Here is a 14,180-nt window from a genome sequence, read left to right on the forward strand (position 1 = left end):
ATTCCCAAGTCAAGCATCTGTGATATAGTTCACAAGGTCTTGAAGAGAGTGTGAATGGCATCAAAACAATAATTAAACTGCCACAGCCAGATGACATTCCTGTAATTTCCAGGGGGTATTGTCGATTGGCACACACGGATTATATTTCTATGGCTGTGGGTAGCATAGATGGGACCCACATCAAGATCATGCCCCCGACTCTAGACGAGAGGACTACATAAATCATAAACTGTTTTTTCTCCATAGTGCAAGCAGTCTGTGATCACAGAGGAGTATTCCTCGATGTATTTGCCGGATATCCAGGTTCTGTCCATGATTCAAGGGTACTTAAATGCAGCCCGTTACACCGCCAGAGAGATTATCCCCCTGAAGGATACTACATACTTGGAGATACGGCATATCCATGTCAATCCAGACCTCTAGCTATTCTCACTCCCCACAAGGCTCCTGCCTCTCCAATACAAGGAAGATACAACTACCACTGCAGCAGGGCTAGAACAGTCATTGAGAGGGCTTTCGGTCGGATGAAGACGAGATGGAGGAGCATTTTCACAAAGACACTTGAAGTAAGAACATGGACTTGACAAGGGTATAAAAAATGTAAACAGATGCCACTACATGTATTCATTGTTTTTGTGCATTCATTTCAAAGATGTAGTTACTCGCTTGGTATCAACTGGGCTGGGCAATACTCGGATCATCTTAAGACAAACTTTTTCGTACCCATCAATGTCAGGCATGGCCCATCTCTCAACAGTTTCAAAAAGCATTATAAAAACGTTTTGTTTTTAACAACCGCCCCACCCCCCACACCCCCAAGCTTTCAACGCTTTCATCTCTCTTTTTTTTATCAAAATGATTTTAAAATAAATTGAATTACTTTTTGTGTCAATTTAGATTTTTCCTTTTCTGGCGCCAAAAGTTGCTGTTGCATGTGCGATTATGCATAATGTGTGTGTTCTATCATGTGATAAGTGGGCAGAGGAAGCAGACGATGATGAGGATGATCCTCCCAATGAACAACCTGCTATGGAGCCAGATGACCTCGAGAGGGGACATGTATCTGCTGAACCACTCAGACGGCATATTGCTGCACAAATATCTGAACCATTAGACATGGTTCAGCAACTTCATGAGCATGACTATCTGTAAGCATTGAGAAAAGGGTGTTTGCTCTATTGCCATTTCTATCAAATCGATGACAAGTAGGCCTGCATAACATTCCCCTTTTAAAAAGCTATAGTTGTATTATTTGTCGTTCCATTTTAAGTCCACTGATTAACAAAGGAGTATGGTGCTATATAGGACATAACAACATCATTATATAATTCAAGTTCACATAACATTTGTGTTTATTTATATTACATGTCTTAAATAACATAAACAACATTTTGATAATAAATAATTATTGCAAATGCCCAGTATAATCCTTGAATAACATGAACAACATTTTGAGAATAATAATTATTGAAAATGCCCAGTATAATGCTTAATGCCAAGTAAAGATATTAATAAGGGAAAAAATGAGTGGTGACGAGTTCTTAAACAGCCGTTTAAAACCTGCAGGGTCGTGGCCGTGTGATAAAGGACCAAGCCGAACCGGGCCCTGCAAGGTCTTAAACGGCCATTTAAAAATGAGTCACTACTCTTTTATTCCCAATCATAAATTCCCTTTTGGTTAAAGGCAAAATAAAGTAGGAAACTCTGTAAAACTTATGTTTTCCAATGTTCTCGAGCTCTGTTACGTGATGGTGCATTTTTATGAGACAGTTTTCGGATAGCATTTGTGCGCATAGTAACAAATCCTCGCATCCATGGGCTAACCCGCACAAATGCTATCCGAAACAACTGGTTATAAACAGCTCCAGCTGTGCCTTTATCAACCGTTAAAACACCCCCACGTGACATGCTCTCCACCAATAGGAATATTGAAACTGTCTGGAGTATTTATAAATTACTTATTAACCCTGCGATGCATGGCCAAAAACAAATGCTATTGCCACACCACAATCTATATTTTCCAGACAAGTCATTTATATTTTCAAGAAGGCTTTTATTTTCCAAAACAGATATTTCTATCTTCAAGAGCAGCTTTTTCTGTTTCAAAACCCTGATAGATCCGAGGCTTGCTTTTAAAAAATAAATATATCAGCTGGTCTTGAAAGTATAGATAGCTGCTGGGGTTTTTTTGTAAATAGATAGCTGCTGAACTTTTTTTTTTGTAAATACGTAACATTTTAATGTGTAAATATGTTGTCATTCTTCCCCCACCTTTTTCGAATTTTAATAGATGACAATTTTAACAATTAAAGAGCATCTCTTAGGTAAAATTAAGTTTTGTGATTGACTTATTTCCCAATGAACAGAGCCCTTAACAAAATGTGACAAATTACAGGCCTCTAACCTTACATAAAAGTGGTAAAAACTGTAAATATATTTGATATAATTTCAGTGTGAAACCTTATCGCATAATGACGTCACGTTGTAAACAAACATGAGAAGTGGGGCCTGTAAATACCCTGTACGGGGAATGGGTATATTTATAGTGCATGAATTTCCATAATGCTCAATCGAATTGGCATTGAAAAAAAAATGGGTTGAAAATTTGTATGAAGTCCTACAGACCCACTTATCATAATTGTTCACAATGTGACATCACTGTGTTAAAATATTTTGCACTGAAATGGTATCAAATAAAATTTCAATTTACAACACTTTCATGGAAGGCTAGACGCTTGTAATTTTGTACACATTTTATTAAGGGTTCTATCTATTTGAAAATGAGTGCATCGCAAAACTTAGTTTGGCCTTAGAGGTGCTCTATTAATTTGGCAGAACATTTTTAAAAATGGAATAAATGAACATTAAAAATGGAATAAATAAACATTCAAATTCGACAATTGAAGCCCACTATTGTACCAAATAATTTTACAGTGTATTTGGGTGGGGCTGTGGTACCAAACAAATGTTGTCCACCCAACCCACAAAACCAATTGAAACTGTTTGAATCATAACCAAATTTGACATAAGTTTTGTGACAGGCAGCATGAAAAGCCAAAACTGTAAATCACTTTTCATAGGCTTTGGTTTCAACTGCGGTAACAAGACGCCCCAGGAGGCCAATAAGAGCATCATTTTGTTTTTGTATCTGTTCTTCTTGACTGCGCAAAAAACAGTGTTGCTGTTTTATCATCTCGATAACTTCATCGCTGGCATTCTTTCTCTTATTGGACGGAGGACTAGATACTTTACTTTGCTCTTCGACTGAAGTGGATGCAGCCTGCTCCTCTGGAAATGTCTCAAATGAAGAGACAAGACAGGGTGGAGTAATGATAGGTCTTCCCCCCAAAACTTTGTCCATATCTTGGAAATATGACCAGGATACTGTTGTGTCCTCACCCTCCTCAGTTCCTGTTCCAGTCGGTGGATGCTTCAGTTCCTGTGCACAAAAGCGGGAAGTTTAACTATTATCCAAATCATAAAATTCACTTCAATAGGAAAAAAATCACAAAATTTTACTATGCATATCTTGTGGGTTTTGGATGTCTATTATTATAAGTGCAATAGGAACGATTTCCATCTACGAAGTTCACTCAACACCCTGTGTACAAACCCTACGAGATTGGACTGAAAAATTGTAAGTGTTTTCTAAGAAAATGCTTGTATTTTCTCACTGCTGAAATTGACTTTGATGACATGACATTGCTATCTGGGGGCTTGTTAGTCAATACAGAGGAAAATTTGTGAACTTCGTATATGGAAATCTTTCCGTGCAATATGTGTTTCAAATCAAATGGAAGATACTTCAAGATAACAAAAGAGGGAAAATACCTTATACTTCTGGGACAAGTTGGTCCACTTTTTGCGAGCTTGCTCTGGAGTTACCTTGTCCAGAAGATCCATCTCTTTCAGTATTATTCTGTATAATATGAAAATGCAAATATAAACTTAAAGGACCGTCAATATTGAACTATCACTCGGCCACAACCCTGCCAGTTTTAAACTGTCATGTAAGACCTTGTCACCTTTCTCTCTTATACAAGGTGTTGACAGAACCTGGAGAAGACCAGGTATACATGTACAATGCACAGATGTGCATTTTGAAGGAAACTGCCTCGGGTACGAATATCTGTACAGTGTGTTGCAGGTTTCCATTGACTATGGTACACAAATGTAGTAAAACCAAGAAAAAAGAGGAAATCAGCTGATCCATAGAAGAGTAGCATGCCTGGATGCCTATGTTTAAACTGTCCCAGGTACATGTATATGATAATTTTTAATTCTTTCAAGATTCTAAACCCAATCTTAAAAACTTACGTGAAAGCATCACGGGAAGCCCCTCGCTTGCCACTTTTGAATTTCATGTTGTGCTTTTCACGCATCTGAATAAACAGTCGGAACTCATCTTCAGTCCCTATTATAATTGAAAAGAATTTTACACCAATTGTAAATAGACATTTGTCCACACTTTCATATCTTTACTTGTGTAGGCCAGGGGGACCTGTCAGTACTTCAGTAAAGCTGCCCCCCCCCCCTAAAAAAACACACACCAAGAACAACAGCAGCAACAACAAGCAAGCAAACACACAAACAAACAAACAACCCCCCCCCCCCAAAAAAAAAAAACAAGAAAAAAAACTAGGGGGCCTACTTCCCTTTAACCATAACCATTTTCTTCCTCCCTCCATTCCTACAAATTAACTTGTTAAAAATAAATAATAAAATGAATTTGAGTCAACTCGTACCCTTGCCAGCTTGTGCTCAACCAACTCGTACTCCAACTAACTCGTGCTCAACCAACTCGAACTCTAACTTGTGCTCGTTTATGATTTGCACGCTGAATCGCGCTACGTGAAGTGATGAACTTCAATTTCATAAACTCTTTTAGTAATTTTATTCAAGTATTATTTTTTATCAGTATTTGATTTGATTTTGATTTGATTTTTTTCTGTTGAATTTATTACTTAATTAACCCTATCTGTCGCAGCCCTGCCAAACACCAACGTTTGGGTTTTGCTTGGCTGTGTACAGTACCAGTATAAAAACTGTACATGGGGCACAGCTGTACATTGCTAATCAGATGGGGTAAAGTATACTAAAATTGTTTTGGTTTGAATTTCTCCCTCCCCCACGTCTATTTAACAGAAAAGTCTGCTTTATTTTTATTTAGGCCTATTATAAATAGTATTTATAATTTTAAAAAGTATTTTCAGGGCAATACTCGCATTTATTGCATACATTTTAAAATAATCAAGGTATTCAATAAGAAAAAATACATCAAATGAAAATACAAAAACACCAAAAATAATATACAAGTACGAAATGGTCAGAGTACGAGTTGGCGCGAGCACAAGTTGACCTAAATGAGTACCAGTTGGTTGGAGTAAGAGTTGGTTAGAGTACGAGTTGACCTGTTTCCAATAAAATCTGGGAATGTTATCCATCATGTCCATGGTGTTTTCTGGCACACCATGGAGGAAGAACCATTTTATACTTCTCGCTATATTTATTTCAAGTTACTGACAATTCTTGTACACAATTTAAATGTCATAAATAGTAAAACGGGCAGATAGCCCTATAAATCATGTAAATAGGCCTAGTGCCAATAAGTGCTGGCTCATTTTTCATGAAATTCTAGGGAGAAATATGCCAGCAATACAGACATTAAAAAAACCCTCTAATTTCAACTTGAATTTTACAAAAGTAACCAGCACATTTTTGTTAACAGCATTGCCTGAATTGTGCTGTGGATAAGTAAACATTTCCCAAAAAAAAAGGCCAAAAAAAAAATGACTTGGCCCTTGTGGGTTTAATTTTCAGAAAATCTCTTTCGTTTTGGTGCAAAAGGATTAGGGCCACTGAGCAGAGGTAGTCTAGCGTATTGACACTATTTATGGGGCTAGGGCAGATCCAGATATTTTTGCATCAGTGGCACAGGCTTTCTACATCATCATGGCAATTCTGACATTCAAATTTCAATAATTATGTAGGCCTAGAGACTAAAGAGAGACTACTACTTTGATGTACGCATTATATCGTGTGAACACATCGCCGGGGCCGGGGCCGGCTTATTCCGACCGTTTATCACTGAATTTCACTCACAGTAACAACAAGAGGTGGACCAGAAGTTAAAACATTTCTTTTCATCAAAGGAAACAGGTTCATTTGACCAAAAACTTACATCTGTGAGTCTCGTTGACACAAACACTCCCACCAGCGGCAGAGCGACCAGCTGTTTCCGTCTCGGTCATGTCGGTCGCCATTTTGTTTAGAAATTTAGCGCCAATTCGTAGACAACAAAATTCACGGCTAGATTTTGATGACGTTGTAGCCATAACCGTAGCGCTAAACGTCATTTCGGACACGACTTCAAAATGGCCGATGCTGACAATAGCCCTAGACGTAGCCCTAGACGCCCGTGTCGGACACAGCCTAAGTTATTAAAGTTTCGTTTGCAGTTGCATGCTGCTGGTCGCCATGTTGGATTGGTTAATAAAAGGCGGATGGGCGTAATTTAGCATGTTAAGACATGAATCGGGGACTAAGAAACAGTTCTGATTTTGTTGGTCAATACCTAGAAAAGGTTCCTGCTTTTGTCATATTTTTGAACACTACCGATTAAAACAGGCACGTCGGGCCAGGATGCAACATTCATTCTAACTATATGAGGCTCCACGTAGTGGAGACACTCCTAGAACTATGAGGCTCCACGTATGAGGCTCCACTACGTGGAGCCTGAGTCATAGTTCTAGGAGTAAACATCATGAACATGCTAGTCCGAGTGAATTGCTCCCAACTTATTGCCTTTTTAACATTCGGACGTGATCTGGCAATGGCCCAAGCTAATCGGTATACGCTGAGCAACACTAGTTTTGTCGGTTTGAATGCGTTTTGGAGGTGTTGACGCTGTGTTCACGCTTAATATTAATATTAGTAAGACTGTATTATTGTATCCCGTGTGTTTTCGTGCAAGTTTTTGGGGTTTTTTACGCGATGGCTAACCAACCCTACCCGACTGAAAAACAAATTACCTGATCCGAAGAGTGACATTGCGTTCTTAAGAAACCTGCTTTTAGTAATATTAACTTGTATTTTAATTTTTTTTTTTAATTCAGGACAAAAGCTGCACGTGATGATCAAGATCCTGCCGATCACAGGTTTGTTTTTAGTGTACAATACACTTTGCGTTTGGCAGTAACTGTTTTGGTCTCCAATTAGGAAAGAAAGGGATAGGAAAAAAAAGCAAATAAACAAACCAAAAGAAAAAATTGAAGGGAACAACAGCGGGTCCTTGTGAGTGTAAACTAGACATGACTAGATGTGTTTAGTTTGTTTCTGCATTCAATAGGCAGGCATGAAACTTTTCCTCGGATCAGCTGATTTCTTCTTTTTTTACTTCCCATATGCTATTGAAAATAGAAAAACACTGTACAAAGTCTGGGAAAAAAAGGTGAATTTCCTCTTTTTTTGTGATTTCCCAGTTGCATGCCTGAATAGGGGACGCTGAACGATAGAGGACAATAGCGTCCCAAATGTCCACAAATTGGACATGTGTACAAAACATATGGTAGGTCTTCCTAGAAAGTGGAGGTACAAAACAAAAAAGGGACAATAAGAGGTTACTCAATTGTAGGCAGTACACTCTTTGAGTGGGGGTACTTGCATGCGTGTGCCACAGTGACAAACACTATCACGGTTGCAATGCATATGTGTTTATTTAAATTAGTTGTTTGTAATTTGCAGTGAAAAGTTTACAGGGGTAGACATGGAAGAAAAGGGTGGTCTTCTTTAAGTGTTAAAGAAAAAAGTGTTTTGTTTTTAAAATGTTTAATTTTGTATTCATTTATTTAAATCAAAATTGTTTACTTATTGATTATTGATCATTTTTTGGGGTAGGGTGGTTAAGCCATACCCAATATTCCCTGGCACTGATGCATTTGTTTAAAAACTTTTCTTGCAGCTACAAGATGTATGCCACACTTTGCTGACGTTCCACAGATGAGATGCTCCCGTACTACTGAGTGCTTCGCGTTCCTGTTCCTGTACACAGTGCATACTTCGTTATTGGGATGGAACAAACTGAAGGCAAATGAAAATGTTTATGGTGCATAAAAAAATTTATATATTGTGCAAATCCAAACTGATACTGAACTGATCTGAAACAAACATACATCTGGTTGATATTCTTGTAATGTTTGTTAAGTGTTGATTCAGTTTGTTTTGTGGACCAAATCTAGCTTGAAGAAACCCCAAAATTGACTAAAATTAATTGAAAACAAGGTTTAAGAATTTAGTATACTGTCTGTACATGTAAACTGCACACAATTTTTTTGCGACTTGATGGGTTCTCAACAGATGATGATTTTTAATGTAAGCTATAGCTAATATCAAAAGTGACACAACCCTTGGTGTGTTTCGATTATATTTAGTTTGAGGTTGTGTAAAAACACAATGACCTACACAAATTATGCTTGAAGCTTTCTGAAACGATTGACCAAAATTAGTGAGCAAGAGAGTGTATTCACATTTATTAAAAATATACATTTTCTATATGAGAACAAACCTTTTGTAATAGATGAATGTAAACTTTGCTTATGTGAGATGGAAAAAAGACAGTTACATAGCAAAGGAAATGATTGAGTTTGCTTTGTTGTTCTGTTTTTTTTTGGACCCCAAACTCAATAAACTACAAAACCTATGCCGCCCTAAAAGAGGGTTAGCAGGTTCATAGCATTGCAAAATTATTGGTAATAAAATATTGCCACTGTTTCCTCGACCAGATTTCTGGACTGAAATGGTAATTTTAATTCAACGATGAACCACAGACACTTCAGAATTTCCAGACGGTGGTCTGAAGATAAACCGTTCAACAAAATGGAAAGCCATTTCTCTACGATTTGCATAAGGGGGGGGGTGTCATAATAGTTCATATGGATGAAAGTTCCGTTGGGAGATAAGCTTTGGTAAGAAAAGGGAAAGATGGGAAATTTTGGCGGAATTCGCTTTTCTAAACAACTTAAAAAAGCGCAACCCTCCGCCCCAAAGCAATTCCAAAGTCAGCAGAGGGCGCTGTTCAGTTCTTATTGTGTGGCTTTTGGGGTTAAGAGAGTGCCATCCATGGTGTTATTTTCGTTGTTTTTGCAATTTTGCTATTCACACATGCGTTTTCGAACAAACTTTTTTTCTAAAGAGCCGATTTTATTTTGTAAAAAATCAGTCTTGAGCGGGCGTTCGGTCGACAAACCGTCACTGCTTTTCAAGGGTCGATATTAAACCACAATTTGAGGGCGAAGACCGTGGCAACAATTTTGTGACGCCGTGGATTATGGTCGAAAATTGATCTTAACTGAGCAATTTACACCCAAAAACCAAAAAATAGGCCGGAGAGGCATGTTCCTCTTCATTCCCCTGGAAAAACTGTTAATTGTAACAATTTAAGGTGCCCAACGGGCAATCAAAAACCCTAACCCTAACCCAACCCTAGTTGCACGTCTTTTTCATTGACCAATATGATTTGGCGATGCGCAAAAATGAAAGTTACATTCTTTCTTTCTTTTTTTAAATAGTAGGATATAATTTGACAAAATTTGTCAGAACCGATAAACAATTCTTCTAGAACTGTAAAATAACCCAGACCAACTTGTTTCATGCCTAGGTTTTTTTTTAAAACTAATTTTCCAGAGTGCCTGCAAACCTCACATGGTCACACAAATAGTGGTTATCGTGTGGTTCTCCAAAATTAAAAGTAACACCCATTGACTGTTCACAAACCAGTTCTAATAATTGATTTTAATAAATGGCTAAATCACCTATTGTATAACTGTTGGTGATTTAAAAATTTCAACAAACTCGGTTGTAATTTTTTTTTAAATCGACTGGATTAACTTCAAAAATGGTCAATGTGTGGATGGCAATGACTTTCTAACATGTCTTTAAAACAAGGTATTGTAATTGTTCTCAAATGTTCTGGTATTGTAAATAAAAGAACACGTCATTTAAAGCAGACATGCATCTAACTTGCTGACTTAAGACAACTTAATTTTAAAAACTGGACAATCTCCCCTTATAAGGAATTCTTGCCAAAGCAATGTCGTTATCAACAGAGGGCGCTGTTCACTGGTTATTTTGTGGTTTTTAGTCAAACGCGAATGCCATCCTCTGTCAACGGTTCAGGATCATGTCTTTTAGTGTGTTATTTCCGGCATTTTCAATACCTCATTTCCTAATTATTTTTCCTCAAGACCATGTGTAGCGGCCAAACTCAGATAGATTTCTTATTTTTGTTTTGCCAAGTGAGGGCGCTGTTGCGGGAATACGGGAGCTAAGCAAAAAGCAACATGGCTTCAGCTGAATGACGACAGAGTTTGCAACTTGTAGAATTCTTCGCCCAAAGCATTAACTGGCCAAGGTTTATTAAACGGTTGTTTACTTTTAAATAATTTATATCAATGATTCAGTAATTAATGTGATATTTAGTGATATTTGTAAGCCTAAAAGATGTACAAATGTACATGTGTTTTCCACGCATGCTATTTTGGATCTTGTTATTAAGCACAAGTATCATACAGGGTGTACATAAACCCTTCTTGCATTTAGGTCAAGGTCGATAAACTCATCTGTCCTTGTACATTGTAGGGGCCTTCACACATGTGTACGTGTATTTAGCCTTTAGTTTGGACATTTGTGTGCAAGTATTTAGAGTACATGTACATGTAGGTGATATGTAATTCAGTCAGCTGATTCTGTTAATTAGGTTACACAAACTCGGGATTATTTCTTGTAACACATACATTTTATTTTCCATTTTATTTATTGTAGTCAATCTGTGCCCATACCTGAGCCCACAAGTGTACGACTACCAAAACTGTCAGAAGTCGGACAATAAAATCATCTGGATCTGCATGCGCACAGCATGTTTTCGTTAAATCTTTGGCAGATTCACCATGCCTTTTTCAAATAGCCCATCAACTTGCAGACTGGCAGTGGAGTGAGCACATCACATTTTCTTTGCTCCTTTTTTCATTTGTTTTCTGCCTTGAGAGACTTGGTCTGCTGTAGACTTGGTAAGTTTAACCAAAATTGTTCTTGTTTCACTTTGAAAGTTTGTTCATCGGTTTTTGTGTACTGTATGACTAGAAATAGATTTTAGGGTTGTTATTAGGATGTTCAATTACTTTTTTATATTGACGAAAGTCAAATGTATTTGTTATTTTGCTTCAAGCAGCGTTTCAAGTTTAATTTTGAATGATAGAGAAATGTTTCTTTTAGTGCAAAGAAAGAGTCTAATTGATTATATGTGCGTTGCCATAAAAACTGTTGTGCGAAGTCAAGATATGGGTGAAATCATGATTGGCTGGATTTGACGGAAGAGATGAATGAATTTATGTACTTAATTATTTTTCTTTGTCTGTAAGATTTTCCAGGGTGTTTTCTTCACTTAGTTTGGGCTGTAGATTAGATGAGATTAACTGAACCTGATTATGTAGGAACTGTTTTTTTCTTTTGATAGATTAAATTTTGTGGTCTATAGATGAAGCGAAATTTGTTCTGATCAGAAAACTCTTGGTCTGTATAATAAGGAACACTATCGATGTTTTCTTATTTTGTGTGTTTGTGTGTAAGAAGAGTGTTCTGGACCGTCTGTCCAGTTTTCTTAAACAGCGCCCTCTATTGAGCATTTCGTATTGCCAGTTTTTCTCACATGTTCATGTAAAACGTCATTGACAAATGTATGCAAGTTTCCCGCATTTTGCAACTCATTTATTGACACCCGATCATCTGCCATCCCTGTAGTCACTTGTGAAAGCATTGTCTGTAAGTTTATGCCATTTCCTCTTGCATTTTGTAGCTATAATTAGAGGTATTTAGGGCTGTTTTTGAACTCGGATCTTATGTAAACAAACTCGTCTATGTCGCTCGGCCATATCGTAACTGGTTAAAGGGAATGTACATCATTGGCTTTCGCTGTAATTTTCAGAAATGAACTAGTTGAGGGGTTGGTATAATAGAACAAAATATTGTTACATTGACATGTTTGAAGTTTTGTGTCCGAAAATGCTGCAAAAACCAAAAAAAAAAAACACAAATGTTCAAGTAGTCTGGTTCCCTCACGGGTTGTACAAAGCTTGTTTTATGAATGAAATGGTTAGCGCCCTCTCTCTGACCAGCGCGTCTTCCTATTGGCTAGAGAAAACGGTTGATGACGTTCGGATTCGTTGGATGCTCATTAACTATGCATAGCTACGTCATTGCATATGGAAGCGTAGCGGCGATTGGGTAAAATGTCAATTTCTAAGCGCACCTAAATTAGAAATAAGGCCAATGAAAACCGTTGTTTCATACATCAAATGGTTTCCTGGAGATCCAAGGCTCAGATACGTATGCAAATGATCATCCTGCGTGCGGCGGCGGAGATTTCTTGTTACAGGTGGGGGGGGGGATGATTTTTGAAAGGCCATCCTTGTGTGGAACGCGACACGGCACAGGGTCCAAGAAACCGCTTAAGGGCCCCCTATTGGGTTGCAGGCCCAATAGTCAGGTGGCTTAGATCTAATTTTCGTCAAGATCGTGACCGACTGGTCCAAAGCACCAAACTTGGCAGATAGATTCTTATAGACCTAGAGAAGATATTTAGAAGGGGTGACACCCGAAATTCTTTTGGGAAGGGTGCCTGATTTGCATAAATCGTTAATCCCTGCCGTGTAATATATTTATTCCCATATTTGGGTATATTTTAATTTTTTTATTTTTTTGAAAAGTGTATTTAGGGGATTCTACTTACATATCTTTACTTAAATAACATTTTCCAAAGCATATAAGCGACTGAATAATTATGAGGACATAGTAACGATCCAAAATGGCTACTATTATGCCCTAAATTGCGCGCATTTACCTTGTCCCCAGATATCATCAATTAGTCTTGCCAAACATCAGCATTGATGAACTTCAAATTCACCACGTAGCTTACTGGTACAGTTACCCTATTGAAACCTTATGCAAAATCATGTGAACAATGAGAACATTGTAATATTTAGCCTAGAAAACAAAAACTGGGGAAAAAACGAGGTGTCCATAAATTGGGCTAACAAGTAAGGTGAAGGGTTGCCTAACATGGAAGACTGAAACAAGTTCAAGGAAATTCCCAAAATTATTGTTGAGAAAACGTTTTGGCGTAGACAAAATTATTGTAAACAACAATAATCTCTTATTTGGGGGGATTTTGTTGAACTTGTTCAAGTCCCCACGTTACCCTTCCCGTAGTAGCCCAATTTACGGACACCACATTTTCTCCCCTTTTTGGTGTTTTGGGCCGAACATCAAGATGATATCAATTTTCACATGATTTCCCACTTATTTTTGTTAGGTTTACTATGTCAGTAAGTACCTTTGTGAATTTGAAGCTCATCAATACCCACGATTGGGGACACTAGTTGATGATATCTGAGGAAAAGGTAAATGCGCGTAACTTTAGGGTAAAATAGTAGCAATTTTGGTGATTTACTATGTCCTCGTAATTATTCAGTCACTTACATGCTTTACAAAATGTTATTGAAGTAAGAATATGCAAGTAGAATCACCAAAATACACTTTTCAAAAAAAAAAAATTAAAATATACCCAAATATGGGAAAAAATATATTATACGGCAGGGATTAACCATATATGCAAATTAGGCACACTTCTCAAAAGAATTTCAGGTGTCACCCCTTCTTAATATCTTCTCTAGGTCTATAAGAATCTATCTGCCAAGTTTGGTGCTTTGGACCAGTCGGTCACGATTCCGACCATATGCCACCTGACTACAAAGCCCCTGCTAGGGGTTGAGGTAACCCCCCCCCCCCCCCCCCCGGAGCCCCTGGGGTTTACACAAGTTTAGGTGCAAAATGGTGTCAAAATTCAACCTTTTCTTGAGCTTGAATTGCAAAAAATGACAATAATTAACACCTTCAAGCATTAACAAATACAAAAGATATTCAAAACTCAAATTTCTCATCCAATGTATTTGGAAGTGAAGGCCTAAGCTATCTTTGCACAATGGAGCTCTGGTCACCTAGCAACACAAATAATGCCTATGCATTATTTTAAGTATAATTATTTACAAAATAATTAATGCAAATAATGCCTAGATGCATTTTGGTAAGGTATGATTAGAATGTGATTTGGTCTACACTCTACAAAAACT

General features: G+C 37.6%; 1 protein-coding gene across 1 annotated transcript; it reads right to left on the bottom strand.

Annotated features, from left to right (window-relative positions):
• Positions 1–3,067: 3,067 nt before the first annotated feature.
• LOC119733679 lies at positions 3,068–4,428 on the bottom strand. The gene is made up of 3 exons (XM_038207070.1): positions 4,318–4,428; positions 3,832–3,919; positions 3,068–3,439 (listed from the first exon to the last, which is right to left on the bottom strand). The coding sequence occupies exons 1-3, from the start codon at positions 4,380–4,382 to the stop codon at positions 3,068–3,070; spliced, it is 525 nt and encodes a 174-aa protein (XP_038062998.1). The 5' UTR covers positions 4,383–4,428.
• Between the last annotated feature and the right edge of the window lie 9,752 nt (positions 4,429–14,180).

Source organism: Patiria miniata, unplaced genomic scaffold (assembly GCF_015706575.1).
Source record: "Patiria miniata isolate m_02_andy unplaced genomic scaffold, ASM1570657v1 HiC_scaffold_26, whole genome shotgun sequence".
NCBI lineage: Eukaryota > Metazoa > Echinodermata > Asteroidea > Valvatida > Asterinidae > Patiria > Patiria miniata.